This window comes from Arvicola amphibius, chromosome 13 (genome assembly GCF_903992535.2).
Source record: "Arvicola amphibius chromosome 13, mArvAmp1.2, whole genome shotgun sequence".
Lineage (NCBI taxonomy): Eukaryota > Metazoa > Chordata > Mammalia > Rodentia > Cricetidae > Arvicola > Arvicola amphibius.
Window position 1 is genome coordinate 69,035,685 of NC_052059.1, and position 24,344 is coordinate 69,060,028.

The window sequence follows — 24,344 nt, forward strand, 5'->3', positions numbered from 1 at the left end:
GCCGGATGTGGTGATGCATGTCTGTAATCCCAGTACTTAGAAGGCAGAGACAGGGGTTTTCATGAGTTTGTAGACTCTGGTCTACATAGACTACCAGACCAGCTGAGCCTATATAGGTAGATCCTGTCTTAAAAGTTAAAATAAATGTCAGTTATAATAATGAATGGCTACAGTCCCAACACTTGGGAAGTAGAGGCTGGAAGATCGGGAATTCAAGGTCATTTTTGGCTACAGAGCAAGTTCCAGGCCAGTTTGAGATACCTGCGACCCAAACATTTTAAATAAAATTTTAATAAAAAATGGAAAATACAGTGAAAAGAGTTTTCTTGGCCCACCCGTTTCTCTTGTCAGACTGTATCTTATGTTCCCTTTCGGAAATAATGAATATGAGAACATTATGGTGGCATGCCATCCCAAATGTAGTAGACTTATTAGGATAATGCATTAAAAATGCTAAAAATTACACGTGCAGAAATCTTCAGAGTTGGGAAATATTCAGACAAGTTAGCCTTGTAGTACCTTCCCTTCCAAAACACCTCCAAACACTTTCAAAACCGCTCTCGGTTTTCAAGAGCGATAGAAGCAAGGTCAAGAATACACGAAACAAAAATTTGATTATAATTAATTTAAGAACATTTTGATTTCGGAATTTGGGACCACCACCACCACCACCACCACCACCACCACCACCACCACCATCACCAAACAATAACAACAACAACCACTACCACCAACAAACAACAAAAACGAAGCAAAACAAAAACGTCCAGGACTTCTTGGAGCCCCACAAGCAGCAACCTCGTCTCCGGGGGCAGGGGGCCTCCAGAGCCCTAGATGTCGCTGTTGGTTTCATCGCGAGAATGGCTGGTCTCTGTGGTTACAAAGTTGGGGGAGGAGAAGCCGACGGTGGCTGGAATGATGGCTGATGAAGAGGAAGAAGAGAAGCACGTCTTGCAGAAACTGCAGGTGAGGCTGTGAGTTAAAACCTGTCTCGAAAAAACCAAAAAAAAAAAAAAAAAAAAAAAAAAAAAAAAAAAACCTGGTTGCTCTGGAAGGGGGAGCGCAGCGGTCAGAGCAGGCGGCGGAGAGTGGGGCTCAGCGTGGACTGCTCGTTGGGAGCCGGAGGAAGTCCGCCCACTCGGGATTCCTCGGTCACAAGTCGCGTGTAAATGGAGTGGCGGGTCGCCTGACTGTTAACGGAGTTGTTTTGGTCTCCACAGCAGCCATTTCTTTAGAATCTTTCTGCTTTGGACTTGGCAGCACTCGGTGCTGCTCTGCAGAGCGGACACCCTGGTGTTAGCTTTAGGTTTTACTCTGTTCATCTCCTAACCCCACCCCCTCCCCAGGTGGCTGTTGTAGAAAAGCTGAAAGGACTTTTCATCAAGTTTCTGTCTTTTGTTTTAATGATCAGTATTTTCCTTAAACCTTAGAAACTCAGTTTGTGCTCTAAGACATCCTGAAATTTAAACTAGGACTATCCTTAAATACTTTTAATAGTTTGTTCCTTTTATTGAGACAGGGTCTTTTTCTTTCTTTCTTTCTTTCTTTCTTTCTTTCTTTCTTTCTTTCTTTTTTTCTTTCTTTCCTTCCTTCCTTCCTTCCTTCCTTCCTTCCTTCCTTCCTTCCTTCCTTCCTTCCTTCCTTCCTTCCTTTTTTTTTTTGTAACTTTAGTTCTTCTGGAACTGGCTTTGTAGGCCAGGCTGCCGTGAGCCACCATGCTGGGCTATTTCTAACAACTCTTAAAGCATTGATCAGGTTTCTGTGTTTCTTGGGTGTGTTAAAATAACACTCAGCATGGACTTGATTAGCCTTATTCCTTAGTGTGGTTGGCAGAAATCAGATTTTTTTTCTTCCCGAAACAGGTTTCTGTGGGTATCCTGGGCAGTCCTGGAATTCACTGTAGACAAGGCTAGCCTAGAATTGCCCAAGATCTGCCTGCCTCTGCATCTGCTTCCTGAGTGCTGGGATTAAAGGTGTGCAGCACCAACGGCCTGGCTAGAAATCAGATTCTTGATCCTATCCTCAGAGAGACTTTAGACACACTAAGTACATTTGGTGGTACAGAAAAACAAAACAAAACAAAAACAAAGTGTTATGCCAAATAGTGTTTCTTGAGGCTATTTGGAGTGGTTATGAATCACTTCCTATTTTCACATTTCCCTACTTGCATGTAACAACTTATTTATATTGCTATTGCCATCACAGAAAGCTATTCAGTCCTGAAAAACCAAATCAACTAAAAAACAGACAGTAAGACCTCATTCTGAATTTGCAGCCATGCTCATTGTGTGACAGTTGGTAGTGACTTTTGCTTAGAACTCTGTTTAAAAAAAAAACAAAACAAAAAACTCCAAAACTTGTGTTCCACAGACCATTTGACCAATTTATTCTAGGACTTGTTATTAATTCTGACTTTATATATATGCTTCAGATCAGTCTCTGCAGGACCTGTTTTTCCTGGGTTTAAAAGCACTGCAGAAGAAGGTGTCACTTGAATTACACACAGCAGATATGGATTCGTTAGTACCACGGTGCTACATTAGTTCGTTTAATCGCCCTATTTAATGAGAGCCTGTTGTGATCCAGCCCCTGTTCTAAAGCTTACACCCTTCCTTTGTGGAACCCACAGTGGTGATGCCAGGAGGAATGAATGAGTAGGTCATATAATTTAAAATGCTAGGCACTTTGAAGAGAACTAGGGGAGGGGGAGCGCTGCTTTGGTTTAGGTAGTGTGCTGGTTCATTTTTTTTTTTTTTTTTTTTTTTTGTCAATCAGCCATGAGCTGGATCATCTGGGAAGGGGGAGCCTCAGTTGAGGAAACGTCTCATTTGGCCTGTAGGCAAGACTGTGGGGGTTCACGATTGATGGGTTCACGATTGAAGTGAGAGAGACCAGCCCTGCAGCCCCCTGTGGGCAGGCGGCTGGTCCTGGACTGGGTCTGGAAAGCCAGTCAGTGAGCAGCTTGCCTCCAGGGCCTCACCTTCAATTCCTGCCTCCAGGGCTCTGCCTTGATTTGCTGCTGTGGCTTCCCCTGAAGGTTCAAGATATTTTACAAGCTTTCCTTTCCTCTCCAAATTGGTTTTAGTCTTTTCTTTTTTTCTTTCTTTTTATCATACAAATAGAAAGCAAACGGACAGATAATTAGGGAAAGTCTTTCTGAGAACTAGGCGGTTAAGCTCCTATCCCAAGTCCTGCTGAGGAATGAGTCACAGAGGGGACCTAGGAAAGGATCCAGATGCGGGGGTAGCGAAGGCTCCAAGGGCTGGAGGACAGTCCATGGCCCGAGGAGCTGGGGGCAAGGAGGGTGAGAGGTGGTGTCTGGTGCCGTGGCTGTGGGGGTCAGGTGCTATCTCGACATACTGGAGGAGAGATTTTATTGTCTTCAGTGGTGAATTCCTCGCAAGTTTTGGGGGAGTAGAAGCAAACTGACCAGTTGAGAAGTTCTTGCAGTAGTCGGTCCCGTAAGGAAGCTGGTTTAGTCTAGACTGTGATAATAAAGCCAGGCGGGTGACCTCAGGGTGATAGCTGATGTAATTAAATGGGATTGGACTGTATGTTGGACTGGTGGGCCTTCTGCTATTTGCCTTCAGGAAAGAATAGTGAAACAGTTTTGCTGGCATGACAGGAGGACTTAGACGCTTTTAACATTTACTCAGTGAGAAAATGCTAGAGAGGACACCCCAAATAAACAAAATCTCCCAAAACTCTCCAAGGTCACCAAGTTCAAATTGGTTGGTTTGTGGTGGAAAGCAAGGCCATGCATCTTCATATATCAACATGTGAAAAAATAATGGATAATCGATATTTTTAAAGTGCAGTTTTATTTTGGGAGTGTTTTGTTTTTCTTTTGTTTCTTCTGTGTGCGTGCATGCCTGTGTGTGCGTGCGTGCGTGCGTGCGTGCGTGCGTGCATGTGTGTGTGTTTGTGTGTGTGTGTGTTTCTGGGGATGAAACCCAGATAGCCTTATGTGTGCTATCTGTAGCCACGAGTAAACAGTGCTTAAAAGTATATTTTATTGGTATGCCCCCCCCCCCAGTGTTTTATTCTGTGAAGAAGGCACCAACACCACGGCAACTCTTATAAAGGAGAGCACTTAATTGGGGCTGGCTTACACTTTCAAAGGTTTAGTTCTTTATCTTCCTGGCTGGGAGCTTGGGCACTCAGGCAGACATGGTGCTGGAGGAGTAGCCGAGAGTTCTGCATCTGGATCCCCAGGAGGCAGGAGGAGAGAGACTCTTTGAAACCTAAGAGCCCACCCCCAGAGACACACGTCCCCCAACAAGGCCACACCTCCTAATCCTTTCAAATGGTGACCAGGCATTCCAGTCTGAGCCCGTGGCGGCCATTCCTTTTGAAACCATACTCTCCCAGCTTTAATGTTTTTTGAAACTGTAGCCCAGTCTGTATTGGAGTGCACCTCCACGACTGAGATTTAAAACAATTTTAAAAATTTTTATGGGGCCTGGAGAATTGGCTCAATATTTAAGAGGACTTACTGTTCTTGGAAAGGACCCAGGTTCAATTCCTAGCACCCGCATGGAGGCTCCCACCTCCCTAGGTAACAGACACACACATGCCTGCACACACCTGTGGTCCACATACATGCCTGCACGCACCTGTGATCCACATTCATGCCTGCACACACCTGTGGTCCACATTCATGCCTGCACGCACCTGTGATCCACATACATGCCTGCACACACCTGTGGTCCACATACATGCCTGCACGCACCTGTGATCCACATACATGCCTGCACACACCTGTGGTCCACATACATGCCTGCACGCACCTGTGATCTACATACATGCTTGCAGGCCAAACACTGTAGAGAGAAGGCCGCTAGTTTGTTTCCAGCTGCTCAGAACCGGAATAATCACACAGAAACTATATTAATTAAATCACTGCTTGGCCCATTAGGTCTAGCTTCTTATTGGCTAACACTTATATCTTAATTCAACTCATTTCTAGTAATCTGTGTATCGCCATGTGGCCGTGGCTTAACGGGTAAAGTTCTGTCTGGCTCTGGCGGACAGAGAGAGACATGACTTCTCTCTGTCTCTGCCTTCCTTTTCCCAGCATTCAGTTTAGTTTTCCCTGCCTAGCTAGGTTCTGCCCTGCTATAGGTCCAAAGCAGTTCTTTATTTATTAATGGTAATCACAGCACACAGAGGGAAATCCAACATCAAAACACTCATATACAGAAATTATAAGATAAATTTTAAAAAATTATGTATTGGGATGCATGCCCAGGACACATGTGTAGAGGTCAGAGGATAGCTTACAGAAGCTGGCTGTCTCCCTTTACCATGTGGGTTCTGGGAGCTGAGCTCAGGTCATCAGACTTGGCAGCAGACACTTGACTTTACCCACGAGGCCTTCTTCCCTACTCAGAAGCCCAGGTTTAATGCCAAATTGCAATAAATTAGAATGATGTTGTTGATTTTGGTTTATTTCAGGTCTCCAGGCGTCTCTCCCTTCTGGGATGGGATCTGTGAGATTAGTACACATGTAGTGCCGAGGGACCAGTGTGGGACAGTTTGTGACCATGAGATCCTGCGGTCCTGGCCCTTCCTCCTGATGTGTAGCGTTCTACAGGACTGGGAACCCTCTTGTTAGATAAGAGAATCAGAGCTGTGCAGTTGATGTAAAATCTTCCCATTTAATGATTTTTTTTCCAGGAACTGGTGGATCGACTCTACTCATTTCGAGACAGTTATTTTGAGACGCATAGTGTTGAGGATGCAGGACGGAAGCAGCAGGATGTGCAGGACGAGATGGAGAAGACCCTGCAGCAGATGGAGGAAGTACTGGGTATGAGCACCAGGGAGCATCCAGCCCCCTGCCCTTCACTGTGTGTGGCTGCTGTAGGTTAGACCAGAGTGCTGCCATGCTCCTGTGTGGGATGGTGCTCTTCCACTGCAAAGGTTTGATTATAGCAAACAGCATAAAAGAATATACCTTTTGTAATAATCTTAATATGCTTAACTGATTTTTCTGCCTCTATTTTTTTTTTCTTTTTTTCTTTGAGACAAGGTCTTACTATGTTGCCTTGGGTGACTTAGAATTTGAATTTAGACCAGGCTGGCCTTGAAATCACTTTTAAGTCTACTGCCTCTGCCTCCCAGTTTTGGGATTACAGGTGTGTGGCTGCTGATTGGCTGAAGTCTAACCCTTCCCATGGCACGCAGACCCTGCTGTCTATTTCCTAAACTCAGCTCTGAAGTTTTGTTTGCTGAGGACTTTTTTTCTTTTTCTCCTGAGACAGGGTTTCTCTTTGTAACAGCTTTTGCTGTCCTGGAACTCTGTAGACCAGGCTGGCCTTGGACTCACAGAGATCCGCCTGCCTCTGCCTCTCAACTGCTGGGATTAAAGGCGCCCACCACCCAGTTTGCTGAGGACTTTTAATTACTGCTTCTAGTTATCTAGGAAATTCCCTCACTTTGCTTAAATTGCTATTCTGATATTCATATATATATCAAGAAATTCATCCATTTCCTTTTGGTTTTCCAGTTTGATGGAGTGTAGGGTTTTAAAGTATGTCTTTATGATTTTCTGGATTTCCTTGGTGTCTGTTGTGATGTCCACTTTTCTTTTTTCTTTTTTTCTTTTATATTTTGGTTTTTCAAGACACGGTTTCTCTGTAACGTTGGAGTTTGCTCTGGAACTAGCTCTTGTAGCCAGGCTGGTCTCGAACTCACAGAGATCCACCTGCCTCTGCCTCCCAGGTGCTGGGATTAAAGGCGGGTGCCACCACCGCCCAGCTGTATTGTCCACTTTTTATCTATAATTTTACTAATTTGGATCTTCTCTTTCTGTCTTTTAGTTAATTGGCTGATGGTTAATCAATCTTACTGATTTTTTTTCAAAGAACCAACAATTCTTTTCATTTTTATTTTATTTTTTTTCGTTTTGTTTATTTCAGTCCTAAGTTTGATTATTTTTTGCTGTCTGCTCTTTTTGGGCATTATTTCTTCTTTTTGTTCTAGAGCTTTCAGGTTTGTTGTTGCTTCTAACATGAGATCTTTCTAACTGTTTTTTATAGGCATTTAGTACTGTAGTACACCTCTTAGAACTGCCTTCATTGTGTCCCACAAGCTTGAGTATGCTTGTTTTCATTTTCACTCAGCTCTTCAAAGACTTTGATTCCTTCTTCATTCTCTCTGGACCCATTTTCACTCAATAGTGAATTGTTTAGTGTCCATGAGTTTGCATACTTTCTGTTGTTTATCTAGCATTAGTCCATGGCGGTCAGATAGGGTGCAGGGTGTTATTTCAGTTTTCTTACATACATTGAGATTTGCTTTGTGTCTGAGTATGTGGTCAATTTTGGAGAAAGTTCCATGAAGTTCTGAGAAGAAGGTATATTCTTTAATGTTTGGGTGGAGTGTTCTGTAATTATCTGCTAGGTCCATTTGATTTATGACATTATTTAACTCCAGAATTTCTTTATTTTATTTTATTTTTTGTCTAGATGGCCTGTCTCTCGGCAAGAGTAGGGTACTGAATTTACCCGCTATCACTGTGTGCAGGTCACTATGTAATTTTAGCTGTGAATGTGTTTCTTTTATGTACTTGGGTGCCCTTATGTTTGGTGCATTCGTGTTTAGGATTGCAGTGTCTTCCTGGTGGATTTTTCCTCTGATGAGTGTGTAGTGTCTCTCCCCATCTTGTCTGATTAGTCTGGTTTGAAGTCTATTTTGTCAGATATTAAAATGATTATACCTGCTTGCTTTTGGGATCCATTTACTTGGAATATCATTTTTCCATTATTTTTTCCTTAGTGATGTCTTCTTTGATGGTAAGGTGTGTCTCTGCGATATAGGAGAAAAATGGATCCTGTTTTCTAATCCGGTCTGTTAGTTTTTGTCTTTTTAGTAGGAAATTGGTATGAGAGTCATCAGTGAGCAATGCTTTTTAATTCCTGTATTTTGTTGTTATGGTGTGGGTTTTCCTCTTTTGATTTGCTGCTCTGAAATTATTTATTCCTTTCAATTTTTTGGGTATAGTTAAACACTCTACAGACTAATGTTTTTTCTTCTAGTGCCTCAGCAGAACTGGATTGGTAGATAAATACTGCTTATATTTGATTTTATTGTGCAATGTTTTTCTTTCTTGTATTGTGATTGATAGTTTTGTTGAGGTTAGTAGTCTGGATAGGCATCTCTGGTCTTTTAGAATTTATAGAATATCCTCCCCAGGTCCTTCTGGATTTTGGAGGCTCCATTTAGAGGTCAGTGCCTGCCTTTATATATTACTTTGTCTTTTCCCCTCGTGGTTTCGATCTTCTTTTTTATTGTGTATATTTAATGTCTTGGTAATTATGTGTTTTAGTTAGGGTTTCTGTTGCTGTGAAGAGACAACATGACCATGGCAACTGTATAAAGGAAAACATTTTGATTATGGTGGCTCACTCACAGTTCAGAGGTTTAGTTCATTGTTGTTATGGTGGGAAGCAGGCAGATGCAGGCAGACATGGTGCTGGAGAAGGAGCTGAGAGTTCTTACATCTTGACAAACAGGCAACAGGAAGTGGTCTGATTCACTGGGCGTGGCTTGAGCATATATGAGACCTCAAAGCCACTTCTACAGTGATACACTTCTTACAACAAGGCCAGACCTATTCCAACAAAGCCACACCTCCTAATAGTGCCACTCCCTATGAGATTACAGGGGCCAATTACATTCAAACCAGCACATATGTTGTGTGGGGAATTTCTTTTCTGGTGCAGTTTATTTAGTCTTCTGTATGTTTCTTATACTATAGTAGGCACTTTCTTTAGTTTGGGGAAATTTTCTTGTATGATTTTATTGAAAATATTTTCTGTGCCTTTGATCTGTGTTTCTTGTCCTTCCTGTCTTCCTATATTTGTAGATTTGGTCTGGGGGAGCGAGCTAAGGGATAGGTCTGCACCAAGAGTCCCCAGGGAGTTGGAAGTTTGATAAGAGGAGGAGCTCCTGAACAGTAAGAGGAAGAATATCCCTGGAGAGAGGGGTGAAGTGGCTGGGCGAGCCCTGGGTCTGCATACAGAGATGGAGTCAGGTGGGAGGAGGGGCACCTGCAGGGAGGGCAGAGATGGTACTGGAAGGTAGTGAAAATCTCCCACTGGGGGTCTTTCTAGGTATTGGTGGCTGATGCAGAGAAATGGGAATGAGCTGGAAGGCAAGAGAATTCCCAGGAAGGAGCAAAGCTGGTCCACACTAAATCTAGGTGGTGTCTCCAGCCACATATCTGTTAAGGAAAAACACTCCCTGGTTTTTCACCGCCTGATCTTTACCCCTTCTTCCTAGGTCCTGTCCAGGGTGAGGCCCAGGCTCTAATGCTGAAGGGGAAGGCCCTGAATGTGACTCCTGAGTACAGCCCTCAGGCTGAGGTGCTTCTGTCAAAGGCTGTGAAGCTGGAGCCTGAGCTGGTGGAAGCCTGGAACCAGCTGGGTGAGGTGCACTGGAAGAAAGGGGATGTTGCCGCTGCCCACACCTGCTTCTCGGGAGCCCTCACCCACGTGAGCTACCAGTTCCCCTTAAGTTGGGAAGTAGGGGATTCCTTTGGTTCTTTGAATTTCTCTCCAAGAAGAATAGCAGGTCAGAAATGAATCCGAGCTAGGAGAATAGAATCAGAAGGGAGGATGGATGGGAACAGAGGCCTGGGAAAGGAGACACGATAGATCAGGTTTGGCCTAGGGGTGAAGAAAAAAGCACCCAGACTTATCCACAGGCTTTAAAGGTGCAGTTAGTGGCAAGAAATGGGGATTAGGAGAAAACCGAGGTAAGTGTGGACCTGGAAAGGGGAGGGAGAATCAGCGCAGTTGAGTGCGTGTCTCTCCATTTGCAGTGCAAGAACAAAGTCTCCCTGCAGAACTTGTCAATGGTGCTTCGGCAGCTGCAGACCGACTCCGGAGATGAGCATTCTCGTCATGTCATGGACAGTGTCCGGCAGGCTAAGTTGGCTGTGCAGATGGATGTCCTTGATGGCCGCTCCTGGTGTGAGTGTTAGGAAAAGATGTCCAGGCTTGTACGGTAGTGGTTCTGAGCCATGGCTACGTACTAGAATACAGTAGTGGTTCTCAGCCACGGCTATGTACTAGAATACAGTAGGGGTTCTCAGCCACAGCTGTGTACTAGAATACAGCAGTGGTTCTCAGCCGTGGTTATGTACTAGAATACAGCAGTGGTTCTCAGCCGTGGTTATGTACTAGAATACAGCAGTGGTTCTTAGCCGTGGTTATGTACTAGAATACAGTAGTGGTTCTCAGCCGTGGTTATGTACTAGAATACAGTAGTGGTTCTCAGCCGTGGTTATGTACTAGAATACAGCAGTGGTTCTCAGCCGTGGTTATGTACTAGAATACAGTAGTGGTTCTCAGCCGTGGTTATGTACTAGAATACAGTAGTGGTTCTCAGCTGTGGTTATGTACTAGAATACAGTAGTGGTTCTCAGCCGTGGTTATGTACTAGAATACAGTAGTGGTTCTCAGCTGTGGCTACATACTAGAATACAGTAGTGGTTCTCAGCCGTGGTTATGTACTAGAATACAGTAGTGGTTCTCAGCCATGGCTATGTACTAGAATACAGTAGGGGTTCTCAGCCACGGCTATGTACTAGAATCACTGGGAGGCCAGCTGTGAAGCCCTAAGCTTGTTTTTCTTTTTTTTTTTAAACTTTTGTATGTGCATGTTTGTGTGTGCACATCCATGCATGTATGAATGCCCATGCACACGTGGAGACCAGAAGATGCTATTGTATCCCTAGGTGGAGTTACCAATGTTTGATGGGTGCCTAGCTGGGATCTGACCTCTGGCTCTATGACCTATGATTCTGCTGCTTGCACTCCTCACTGCCGAGGTGGCCTTCAGCCCCGTGTTCTGATGAGCTGCTATTGGAGCTCTTGGAGACTTACATTTCCCTTTAAGCAGTGCAGGTGTCCTTGTTTACCTTCTATTGCTGCAGTAAACGTGACCAAAAGCTACTTGGGGAGAAAAGGATTTATTTCAGCATATAGCTTATCACCGTCCACTGTAAAGGGAGGTCAGGCAGGAACTCGAGGCAGGAACCTCGAGACAGGAATTGAAGCAGGAAGGCAGCCTACCTGTCCAGGTGTGGTGCTGCCCACAGTAGGTTGGCACACCTCCCACATCAATCATTAATCAAGAAAATGACCCGCGGACATACTTGCAGCTCAATTGGATAGAGGCATCTTATTGAAGATGAATTATTAAGATTCTCCCTCTTCTCAGATGACCCTAGCTTGTGTCAAGTGATTCCCCCCAAACCAACCAAACAAAAAATCAATGTAACACTACCCTTTCCCCCAACTAAAACTAGCAACCAGGGCTTTTGTAAAATCATTGGGAGTTCAAGTTTTAGTTTATCTCAGTGGAATTTGAACTAATCAATACAGTGAAATACCTGGTTTGGGTGAGAGGTAAGGCTTTTCAGAAATAGACTGGTGAGTCTCCGTGCTCAGGAGGTAGAGGCAGGTGGATCTTTGCTAGTTAGAGGCCAGCCAGGGCCACATTGAGGAGATCCTGACTTAGGGGGAAAATGGCTGGCGACATGGCTTAGTGGTTAAGAGCACTGGTTGGTCTTTCAAAGAATTCAGGTTCAGTTCCCAGCACCTGCATTACAACTCCGGTTCCACAGGATCTGATGTCCTCTTCTGACCTCCATGCATTGCGTGGTGTAGTACATTGACATACACATAGGTAAAGCATGCATACACATACAGTAAAATAAGTGAATTTTTTTTTAAAGAAAAATTTGGAAGCACAAAATCTGACAAGACCCTACCCCTCCCTGAGGATGTATAGGTACTTAATGGTTGTTGGCAGAGGGAGAGACATTTTCTTCTGTCTTGTGACCACTGGTAAGGTTCCCATACCCCAGTAGGTTAAAATAAGCAGATTGAAGAAGAGGTGTTGATAGAGAAGAAGGGGGATCAGTGGACGTGGAAGGGGGACAGGAGAGGGATAATGAAGGACATACATACAATTAAAACATTCTATGCGTATATGGATTATTAGATGCAATAATGTATGCTAACAAACACTTTAAACATGCAGACTCCCGAGAGCTGCTGGTCGCATCTTGGACTGGGCTCTGAGATGGCACATTGCTGTTGCTCTTGCAGATATCCTGGGGAACGCATACCTTTCTCTTTATTTTAATACTGGCCAGAACCCTAAGATCTCCCAGCAAGCCCTCAGTGCCTATGCTCAAGCAGTAAGTACTTGGGATCCCCAGGGTGGACGCAGAGGCAGTGACTGAATCAGGAGTAGTGCTGGCAGAGATGGCTTGCAGCTCATGTGTCTGCATCGGGGACTTTAGATATTAGGGATGGTGCCTTGAGTTTCCTCGGTTTCTTACAGGCATGCGTAGTGGAATCATGGAGCCTGTTCTGGCATGCTCATCTCTTCTTAGTAGGGCAAAAAGCTTAGTAGAACAATGCTTGTGTAATGTTAAAGGGAAGGGAAGCTCTGAAGATTAGGTAGTGGCTCTGGGTCTCCCATGGTTAGGCTTCATGTTTGCAGGGAGCCACACAGTGGAGCTCACAATGCTCTGTGTTCTAAGCTGTGCTTACACTGAGGACACTCGCTTGGGGGTTGGCTCTCTGAGGCTTAGAGTGCCCTCTCTTCCCTGTTAGAAGGCTCACTCTACTTTCAGATGCTGTTTATATAGCCTCCATATTCCTGCCATCCTTTGTGTTCAGGTTCTTTACACTGTGGCTGTTTACCTTCCTCAGCTCTCTGCCCCTTCTGGAGAGTAAGAAAGCAGCTATTGTGAGTTCAGACCTGTGATGCAGAGACTGCCCAGAGGTTTACCTCAAACTGTGCATTTATTATTTTATAAACTGGGTCTCAGTGTGAAACCCTGACTGGCCTCAAACTTGAGATCCCCTGTCTCTGCCTTGTGAGAGCCCGTGTTATAGACATCCGGCCTTCTACGCTAATTGTAAAGTTTTGTGAATGTTTACATTTTCAAGAACATGCCTTCAAAATTCTGTGTTTGTCCTCTGCCGTATCGTTGTTTTTGTTTAGTTTTACTAGTTAGGGGTTCTCTGTGTAGCCCTAGCTGTCCTGGAACTCTCTCTGTAGATCAGGGTGGCCTCAGATTCACAGAGATCCACCTGCCATTGCCTCCCCAGAGCTAAGAATAAAGGTGTGTGCCTCCACTGCCCGGCACATAATTGTTTTAACTCAACTTCGTCTTCTGTATTTAAAAATGTCTTTGAAACAGCTGTTTGAGTAATCTTAGTTCGTGTTGATTGGCTTATGCTGTGCCTACGTAGTGAACATAGTTAGAAACATCAGCACTGTGATTTCCCCCACGTTTCTCTGCTGTGTCAGAGCTTAGTCCTTCCTTCAGAGTCAGAGGTGACTTCCTGTGTCTCTGAAGGAGCTGGACAGCACCATGACTGCCTCATAAGTCATGCCTTAGCCTTTCCTCGTTTGTACCTGTGTTATGACTTAATTTTGAAAAGTCAGAATTCTTTCGTATTTTTATCTTTTATCTATTTTTGTAATACTGTGTGGGTTAGTATGACCATATTTTAAAGTTCTACACATTCAGTCAGGTTTGTAGCTCCGAGGCTTCAAAGAGAGAGTGGTGCTTCATAGCTTAGTTACTGACGAGCTGAGCGGCAACATGGGTGCAGATAGCATTTCGGCTCTGAAGAACCTCAGGTCTCTTCTGAGGAGATGAAGCCTGCAACATGCTGAGTCCTTCAAATTGAGTCAGGATGTCATTGATCTTTTTATCCCGTTGTAGGAGAAGGTTGACAGGAAAGCTTCTAGCAATCCCGACCTTCATCTCAACAGGGCGACGGTAAGATCCGTGGGTGGCGCTCATCTGCAGGTAAAATACAAAGGACATACAGGGCCTGCAGAGATGGCTGGGAGGCTCAGGGCACCACTGCTCTGACAGAGGACCTGGTTTGGTGCCTAGCCCTGTGTGGCTCTAACTTCAGTTCTAGGGAACTCGAGCATACCCATGGCACACACATACACACAGGCAAAGCACTTATAAAATAAGATGTCTTAAAAAAAAAAGACAGCCGAGCCTTAGCTTCTGAGGTAACTGACTGAGTCACACAGGGACAAAGCTGGGCCATGAGAGGAAAGCCTGATTCTGCTTAGGAAGAGCTAGCTGAGTCTGACCTCAGTGTGACCTCAGTGTGACCCTAGGACTCACTTGAGGGAAGGAAAGGACTGACGCGGATGGGGAGGTGGCTTAGGAGACTTTTGGTTTTAAGTATGAATAGAATGGTATGACCCAGCATGCTCCACAGCTTCAGGGTTTGTGAGTTAAGTGTCCGGGAAACGAGTTTGTCTTTGTACTGTCTTCACCTTGGCCCAGAAGAACGGGGCCCAGTATAGGACGGGAACAGGACTGAGAGTGTACAGTTGTCCCCTGACGGGGACAGGACTGAGGTGTACAGTTGTCCCCTGACGGGGACAGGACTGAGGTGTACAGTTGTCCCCTGACGGGGACAGGACTGAGGTGTACAGTTGTCCCCTAACGGGGACAGGACTGAGAGTGTACAGTTGTCCCCTGACGGGGACAGGACTGAGGTGTACAGTTGTCCCCTGACGGGGACAGGACTGAGGTGTACAGTTGTCTCCTGACGGGGACAGGACTGAGGGGATACAGTTTTCCATTATAGTCTTTCTTCCATGTAGGTTGCTTGTCTATTCTGATAATCTTGGTTACTTTCCTACAGTTACATAAATATGAAGAGAGTTACGGGGAGGCCCTAGAGGGTTTCTCTCAGGCGGCTGCACTGGACCCTGCATGGCCAGAGCCCCGGCAACGAGAGCAACAACTCATGGAATTCCTCACTAGGCTAACCAGCCTCCTGGAGAGCAAGGTGAACTGCCAGTCACATACAAAAGGAATACATTTAGGTGGTAGTGGGTCAGTATGCCAGCTTCCAGCTGGTCTCTTTCTCCTTCTATTGCAGGGAAAGACAAAACCCAAAAAGCTCCACAGCATGCTGGGAAGCTTGCGTCCAGCCCATCTGGGCCCTTGTGGTGATGGGCGCTATCAGTCAGCCACCGGGCAGAAGGTGACCTTGGAGCGCAAGCCCCTGAGCTCGCTGCAGCCTGGGGTGAACAGCGGTGCTGTGGTCTTGGGGAAGGTGGTGTTCAGCCTGACCGCAGAGGAGAAAGTCCCCTTGTGAGTTTCATTTTACTTCCCCATTAACTAATTGTTCTCACTTCCTGGCTGGTAAAGACATTTTACACATCATCAACTTTTACTACTAATGGGACCTGCTCCATGTGCAAGCCTGTCTAGGAGATACCAAGCGATCTCTTTTATTATTATTATTAATTATTTTACAGTAGTACAGTTCTGTTACATTTATTTATCTTATGTATGTGTGTGACAGTGAACGTGTGCCAGTCTTCATGTGGCATTCAGAGACGGATTGTTTCTTCCAGTGTGTGGGTCCCATCAGACATGGCCACCAGGCTTGGCAGCAGGAGATTTAACCCAATGAGCTGCCTTGCTGGTCTCCCAACAGTCTCATAGTAGAGGCATTTGTGGGTTCTGCCACTGCCTGATGCTTTCCCCTGAGATTGCTGCTTTGTCAATTCCTAAATTCATACCTGAAACTCACAGGTCATTTTAAAAAAATGTGCATGAATGTTTGTGTGCATGTCTTTGTGCTTGTGTGTTTGTGTGCATGTCTATGTGCTGTGTGAGTGTGCATGTCTGTGTGCTTGTGTGAGTGTTTGTGTGCATGTCTGTGTGCTGTGTGAGTGTATGCATGTCTGTGTGCTGTGTGTGAGTGTGTGCACGTTTGTGCTGTGTGTGAAGTTCAGAAAACTTCAGATTCTCTGGAACTGGAGTTATGGATGGTTGTGAGCAACCATGTGGATCCTGGGAACTGAACCTGGGTCCTCTGTAAGATCAACAAGCTCTCTTGCTCCATGAGTTATCTCTCCAACCCCCTTGGCATGTTGTTTTTAAAGTAAGAGGGAGAAACTTTAAAATTCTTTATCTTCTTTGAGTGTTCAGAATCACAGAGTTGAAGAAAGAAAAATTTAATTCTGTTTCTAGATAGTTCTAGGAAGTGAGCTTTGAGTTAGAGTAGGGGCTGGTTGGGATCTTTTGCTTTGGGCGCTCTCTCTCTCTCCCTCTCCCTCTCCCTCTCCCCCTCCCCCTCCCTCCCTCCCTCCCTCCCTCTTTCTTCCCTCTTACCTCCTTTCTTTCTATATCTATCTATATCTCTATCTTTATCTGTATTTATATCTTTATATCTGTAAACACACAGCTTGTTTCCTGGCTTACTGTCACTTTGTTTTGTGTGGCAGAACAAGACCAACTCTGTAGTCTCCTATCTGTAGTTCAAGAATTATATTTTCAGGCAGGGAACTTTTTGAGCAGAGGGTTTGTATTTATTGTTTGTTTATTTGGGTTTTGGCATAAGTGTTTAGGGAGTGAGGAAAAAAAATATAAAGGACACAGCCCAGCAAAGGAGAGACTTAGATTGTTTACTTAGAAAGAATTTAAAGGCATTTATAATTCATTTTATGTGCAAATGTGGGCGTGCACATGCCGAGGAGCATGTGTGGAGCATGAGTGGGAGTTGGTTTCTCTCTCCCACCATGTGCATCCTGGGGGTTGAACTCGGATTGGCAGCCACCGTGGCAGGTGCTTTACTCACAGAACCATCTTCCCAGCCTAGAAAAATGTCAGATCTTAAAAACTCAGGGTTTGGTGAGTACTGTGCTTGCTTGGTTCTTCAACACTTCTTGGAGGACGTGTTACAGCTAGGAGGGATGCAGCAATTGTGAGGAACACGCCAGTTCTCTGCCCTGCACGTGTCCTGCAGAGCCATCATGCCGACGTTCCAGTGTGTGTGTGCTTAGTGCTCTCAGAGGTCAGAAGAGGGCATCAGATCTGGAGTTAGAGTTTCTGATGGCTGTGAGCTACCTTGTAGGTGCTGGGAACTATTTGGGCTAGCCTCAGCCCTGCAGTGATAACCCCCTATCCCCACCCCCGTCTTTGCCTTCCAGGTGCTGGACCACAGGCCTGTAATCTGTGAAGTAGATTACCACTGTGCCCACGCTCCCGCTATGTGGCTCTGTAGCATCCTCAGTTACTGCCTTCCTTTTGGAGGCAGGTCTCTCAGTGCCAGCCGTGGCTGTCCTGGAGCTCACTGTGAGAGCAGGCTGGCTTTGCCCTCACAGAGGGCCACCTGCCTCTGCCACTCAAGTGTTGGATGTGCACCAGCATGCTGGGCCTCATTTCTCTTTTATAACTTATTATGATAAGTGTACATGTGATCATGCGTGCACATATGCCATGGCATGCATGTGAAGGTCAGAGGACGACTTTTTGGAGTTGGTACTTGTGTGACAGATTTTTTTTTTTTCTAGCAAGACACAACATATATGTCTACTTACACCAGAAAGGGAGCACAGGACAGACCAAAATAGCGATCGCTCCAGTGTCTAATTTCATGAACCAACGAGTTTCTGTTCTGTTGCACTCACAAACAAGAGCATGGGTGAGGGATTGCTTACAGGAGCAGGCGTGACCACTCTGACGTGGGCGGTGCTCCTTTCTGAGTGGGGTGGACCACGCACCGTTCACTCCCTTTACAGTAACAGAGTGGCCCTCAGACACTTCTGCCTTTCATAGTCTCCTGCACATGTGAGACTTTGAGGCTGGGGAGCCTTCCCTTCCCTCTTGGAGGACGTGTTACAGCTAGGAGGGATGCAGCAATTGGGAGGAACACGCCACTGAATCTGGAGTTCATGTGCAGAACAAGACCAGCAGGCCAGCAAGGCCCGGGGACCCTCCTTTCTTCCATTCCCCAGCGGTAGGACCACAGCCTTTTTACATAAATGGTTAAGGGCCTGAATTCAGGTCTTTATGCTCTCATGGTCAGCTCTGTGTCAGCTGGGCTGTCTTCCCAGTTTCCCTGCCTTGTTGTGCGTATGTCTCTTTGTGTGTATGTTTCTTTGTATGTATGTGGGGTGTTTGTGTGTGTGTGTGTGCCTGCGTGCTGAGGTTGGTGTTAAATGTCTTCCTCAGTTGCCCGCCACCTTATTCATGGGGATAGGTTTCTCAGTTGAACCCTGAGCTGACTGTTGTAGCTAGTCTAGATGTTTGATCAGCTTGATCCTTGGCTGGAGTTACCGGTGGGCAGTGTAGACCTCACGATCGATCGTGTGATTCTGAGGCTCTGAATTCTAGTCCTCATGCTGGCACAGCAAGCGTGTGAATAACTGAACCACCCAGTCTTTTTAGACAGAGTCTAACTGACCTTCAGGATCCTGCCTCCCACTCACCAATGCTGGGATCACTGTGCTGGCACACTGAGTTTAGCTTTCCTGTTTTAACCACTCATTTTCCGTTTTTCTCACCATATTTCCTTATTTTCCCTTTTGCTTTTTGGAATGGAGTTTTACTACATAGTTCAGGTTGATTGTAAATTCTATGTATTTCAAGCTGGCCTTGAACTTGGGATCTACTTAGCTGAGCTTTCTGCATGGCGGAATTGTAGGTTTGTCCCAGCTCTCAAGCATCCAGCAGCCTCCCGCCGAGCACAACCAACACAAGTGGTGGTGTTTTATTTGACTCCTGCTAGATTGTTTATGGGTCATTTATGGCTGGATTAGGATCTTACTGCTAACAGTGCTTGATATGTAGTAATTAATCAAAGTTTGTGTGGAATCAGCCTACATTGATAGTGACTGCAGAGGGTTTGGTTAAGTATATGTTAGTTAAATTGATAGACCAGGAAGAATGGTCCAGCTGCAGGGTTTTGGGTCAGTTCATTATTAACGTTTATTGAATGACCTCGGTGCATATGTGTCCTGAGTTCTTAGTAGAGTGACATGATTATTGAGCCTTGTTATTGTTTCCTAAAGGCATAAAACCTAAGGTAAATGAGGATTCAAATTATGTCGTGGATAACAGTACTTGTAGATTTCTAAGTAAGTGACCATGAATGCATTCGTTGTTTTGCTCTATTTTTTTCCTTCCCACAAACCTTTAATTTGTTTCTCTCCCTCTCTAACCCACATCAACCTGGAAGCACATTTGGTCTGGTAGACTCAGACGGGCCTTGCTATGCGGTGATGGTGTATAATGTGGTGCAGAGCTGGGGTGTGCTCATTGGGGACTCCGTCGCCATTCCGGAGCCCAACCTGCGGCATCACCAGATTCAGCACAAGGGAAAGGTGAGTGATATCCAGGAGTCGATGTGACTCACAGGCCCTGGAACTCTCTTTAAAACACAGAAGTAGAAGCCCTGTCTCCAAAAACCACCCCCCCAAAAAAACATTAGAAGTAAAAGTAATGCATGTGTTTGTATATATTATCTACACATGTGTGATGTGCATACTTTTCTGTGTTATTTACATGTATATGATATGTGTGCTCTACATGTATATATTATATTATTTACACATATGCGCACTTTCATGTGTATTATATACATACATGTATGCTTGCATGTGTAATATGTATTTGTACTTATATATAAATATGTATATATAAACATGTACACCTATTTACATATATAAATATGCAAATAGATCACACACAGATATATCTGTATTTACTGTAAAGGAAACTACTCGTACGCAAAAAGGAATTAAAGAATGGGCTGTAATATCTCCTGGGTATTCTAGTGATAACTAGTGAATACATCTCAGTTTATTAGTTTTTTTTTTGAGACAGGATCTCTCTACATAGCCCTGGCTTCCTAGAACTCACTGTATAGACTAAGCTGAACTCACAGAGATCCAACTGCTTCTACCTCCTGAGTGCTGGGGTTAAAGGTGTGTGCCACCACGCCTGGCATATATATATATATATATATATATATATATATATATATATATATATATATATGTATGTATGTATTTTAATGTGGATGGATGCTTTTCCTACATGTATGTATTGCATCATGCATGTGCTTGGTACCCTTGGAGGCCAGAAAAAGGCACCGGATGCCCTGGAACTGGAGTTGTAGACAGCTGTGAGCTGTCTGGTGCTGGTTCCTCTGGAAGAGCAGTGAGAGCTTTAACAGCTGCACTCCTCCAGCCCTGTAATTTTATTCTGAACACCGAAACACAGTTAGTGACAAACTGGTTGGACGATAATAGCACTAAAAATGTATCCATTTGCATTTTACATGCATTTTACTATGAGTTTATTGATTATGTTCACATATGAATTGCTTTTAATACCCTCCATACTTGCCCATATTCTTGTTGGGACTTTGTAAAAATAATAATACTTGTGAGAATTTTACTGTGGTTTAAAAGAGCCTGTTCCACAGTGTCAATCAAGCATTTCCTGGAGGAGGCTTCTCCAGTAGGCCATAAAGCTCAGCATCCTTCTGAGCTGGTACCTTTCCTGTTACTAGGACAAGGCTTAAATTCTTTTACATAGCTGGACGGTGGTGGTGCACACCTTTAATCTCAGCACTAGGGGGGCAGAGGCAGATGGATCTCTGTGAGTTCAAGGCCACTCTGGTTTACAGTGTGAGTTCCAGCACAGGCTCCAAAACTACAGAGAAACCTTGTCTCAAAAAACAAAATTCCTTTACATAGTTTGTTCCTCATTAACATAAAAAAGTAGTCTTAATTTGTATTTGGCAGGTTAATTTGGGGCTTTACAGACTAGCAAATTCCCATGGTTCTGGCTGGCTACTATCTCTGTCAAGAAAGAGGGGCAGATTCTCAGAGAGCTGATGGTTCCTTTTTCTCAGGCAGTGCAAACAGTTTACTCTTTTTGAATATTCTTGTTGTCATGTTGTTGATGCTCTGTCTGTCTCAAGCTGTCTCCTTTGTTGATTCACTTTTCTCCAATGTAAGACAGACATAAGGGGTACACATGGGGGGGGGCGGGTTAGACGGCATAGGCTGCTTTGCTGACCTGGTCTGTCTTTTCTAGAACTACTCCTTCTCCAGTGTCCGCGTGGAAACGCCTCTCCTGCTGGTGGTGAATGGAAAGCCACAGAACTCCAGCAGCCAAGCCACTGCCACCGTGGCTTCAAGGCCACAGTGTGAATGACCTGGTGGCAGGAGTGTTGTGAACAGAGACTCTTCTTTCTTCTCCCTATGGTGTTTCAGCCCTCTTCAGAGCCGTTACCACCCATGGTTATTCCCCTGCCTCTTCAGCTGTGCTGACTACAGGAAGAACAAGCACTGATGGACCCTGTTAGGGGAGACTTTTCCCAAGTCCTGAGATGTTTTGACAGCTCCCAAGATCCCTGTTCTTGCCTCCTTTCTGAGTCTCATATGTATGTGTATATCTGTTTACTATTTATTGCCGAGGGACTTAACTTTTTTATGGCTTCGTTTTTAAGCTTTTTTTTTTTTTTTAATTTTAGATTTAAGTTCTGATGGGTGTGGTGGGAGGCAAAGGAAGGTAGATCTCTGTGAGTTCAAGGCCACCCTGATCCTGTATAGGGAGTTCTAGGCTAGCCAGGACTACATTAGTGAGACCCTGTCTCAAAAAGTTCTTTCTCTTCCTTAGGGCTGGAACAAAATTAAAGTTGTTTGGGAAAAAATTTACATTATAGTTTTGTCTCCTTATTATCTCCTTTTATAAGGGTTCTAAGCCACAGAGAGAGCGCATCTGGGCCATGCACCCGTTTTTCTCCGGGTCCAGAAAGCCATGCCCTAACTTGGTCCCACCTTTCAAAGATAATTGGTTAACAAAGCTTCCCCATCACCTCCCCCTTTTGTCTAAACAAGTGCAATCCAATACAAAACTATATACAGTAGGAACAGATATCAAGTATAAAATTACAAACAACATAAACAATATTAAGCAAGGAACACATGGCTATTTATTTATTTATTATTTATTTTTTAAAATTTATTTATTATGTATACAATATTCTGTCTGTGTGTATGCCTGCAGGCCAGAAGAGGGCACCAGACCCCATTACAGATGGTTGTGAGCCACCATGTGGTTGCTGGGAATTGAACTCAGGACCTTTGGAAGAGCAGGCAGTGCTCTTAACCTCTGAGCCATCTCTCCAGCCCTGACAAATTTTTTAATAAACATTCTATTCCAAAAAGTCTTAAGTCTTGCATCGGAAATAAGCTGACTGTCTAATCTTCAATCCCATCGAAAGCCTGAGGAGGGAGATAATATTACTTAAGAGTCGAGCAGTATATGATGGAGACAAAGACAGGCAGTGGTGGCTACCTGGGCAATCACCCAAAGTCTCATTTGCAGCATTGAAGCAATCAACTTTACCTAAGGCCTAGTGTAACTGACACCATTTTCAGAGGCAGGGAATTTTTCAGAACCTGTTTTGGAAAAGGACTGTATGGCAGTCCTTTTCCTTGTGTCCTGTTTATCCAATCCAGACACCATGTGCTTTATCAGTGGTTGAGGGATGAGCAGTTTCTTGCCCAAAGGCCAATTGTGCAAAGAAAAAAAACTGAGTGGAGTGTCTTCAGTGCTTAACATTTTCTCGGGAATAGATTGGTGCTGTCAGGAGCAATCATGTCTCATGTCAACAGAACCTTAAGTTATTTAAATAACATGTTCTGCAGATCCTTGAAGTGGTTGTGAAGATTACCTATTTAGACAGAATACAATATTTATGTATCTAAAGAACCTAATTAATATGACTATACATATAACAAACATGAACAACTATTGACCTATAATATTTGCTACCTGTATAATTTAAGGACTAAGACTTCATGTCAGAATATTAAATAATCTGTAAACAAATGTGCAGCAAATGAGGACAGTGACCTTAAAATGTAAACAATGTGTAAGTATCTTGATCAGAGGTAAGAATAATAGATAATGCAATATGAAAATTTATCCTAAAGTTGTATCAATATACAAAATGTCCTAAACAGAGGTAGAAACATGCATGTATACAATCTGACAAAATAACTTTGCATTGGTGTACAAATATTGTAAACAGAAATAACAAATATAATTTGAACTTGTATCAATATACAAAAAAACTATACCAATGTAAATTATCCACAAATAATAGCTCACAAGTATTCGGTCTATTTATTATACCCCCTTTTTTTGAACCTACATAGTTTTTACCCCAACTCTCTACCTGATACAAGTAATAATCAACAAACCCTAAAGGAGGACAATCTTTATTGGGAGCAGGGACATCGTCCTCTAGAATTGTAGAATTGCTTCCCGCTGTCATGGGGGCGATGTTCTCTTTATGGAATTCTGCAAAAGTAAAGTGATGGTTAAATTTCAAGATTACTGTCTAGTATAGTTGCAAATGATTTCCGAGCAGTTGATGGGGTTTTTTTCCCCAAAGTTCTTATTTGGAGTTCTGGCCAGAATGTCATTAGAATGTGCATTATTTCAGCAGCTGGTACCCAAAAACCAGTCTTACAGTAGCGCTATCAGGATCATGATGTCATCTCAACCAGGTGGAGTTATTACTGTGGAGCCCCATCTACTTCCTGGAAACTTCAAGGATTACTGCAGGAAAAGGATCTGTAGGAAACTCTTGTTCATCCTGGCAAACTTAAACATCATTCATATAAACATATATATAATGAAGAATATGATATAGACAAAATAGGCATGGAGAAAGTAAAATTTTTCTTAAAGCCTTCCGTCCCATACCAGATGACTCCTGACATGAGACAGAAATTCTTAATGTTCCTTTTAACAACACACTTGGATTTAGAGAAGTACAGAGCCATTGTACAACTCCAAAGCCAGCTCTATATATTCATAAATATATATTTAAATGTATTTATTTTGATCACCTGTCCTCATAAGCCATATTCCTTTTTCTCGATGATACTTAGTGGATAGTTATTTTCCTTTGTCAGCGTCCAAACATCCAGGATCTCTTGAATTTTTGAAGATGTGAATTTTTCTGTAAAGACAAGAGCAGAACCCTGCCTCAACCCAATATGGTTTCCTTACCACTTGTATGGTTGTCACCATTGTGGATGAGCTGTCATTTCTCTTTCTCAAGAGGTTTTTCTTTTTCAAAGCGAATCTTTACTAATTTTGATGGTATCCATAGTTTTTCTTCTCCTGTGAAATCAAGAGCAAAACCCCTTCCCCTACGTAGCACATCTGGTTTCCATTGTGAGGTCAACACATCCTTAAAATATACTGGTTGATTCAATTCAGAGGTTTTTTTCCATTATCCAATGTCTCTCTGCTGCTGTTGTTCCTTTCTCATTAGCGTTAAGAAAATTCAAGGTTAATAAAGCATTATGCAATCTATTTCTGGGGATATTTTCCATCCCTTTCTGTTTGTTTAGCATATCCTTTATAGTTCGATTTGACCTTTCTATAACTCTCTGACCTGTAAGATTATTTGGTATACCTGTAATAAGCTTTATATTATAAT

General features: G+C 43.8%; 1 protein-coding gene across 2 annotated transcripts; it reads left to right on the forward strand.

The window, feature by feature from the left end:
• The first annotated feature begins 881 nt into the window (after positions 1-881).
• Ttc5 (tetratricopeptide repeat domain 5) lies at positions 882-21,536 on the forward strand. Of its 2 annotated transcripts, XM_038310425.1 has the most exons (10): positions 882-966; positions 5,680-5,812; positions 9,289-9,500; positions 9,830-9,980; positions 12,126-12,217; positions 13,763-13,819; positions 14,715-14,861; positions 14,955-15,169; positions 19,047-19,191; positions 20,915-21,536. In XM_038310425.1, exons 1-10 carry the CDS (start codon positions 916-918, stop codon positions 21,032-21,034), a joined length of 1,323 nt encoding a protein of 440 aa, XP_038166353.1. In that variant the 5' UTR covers positions 882-915; the 3' UTR covers positions 21,035-21,536. The 2 variants fall into 2 exon arrangements, with proteins under 2 accessions (XP_038166353.1, XP_038166354.1); XM_038310426.1 differs by lacking the exons at positions 882-966; positions 5,680-5,812; positions 12,126-12,217 and having other exon boundaries at positions 9,457-9,500.
• The last annotated feature ends 2,808 nt before the right edge of the window (positions 21,537-24,344 follow it).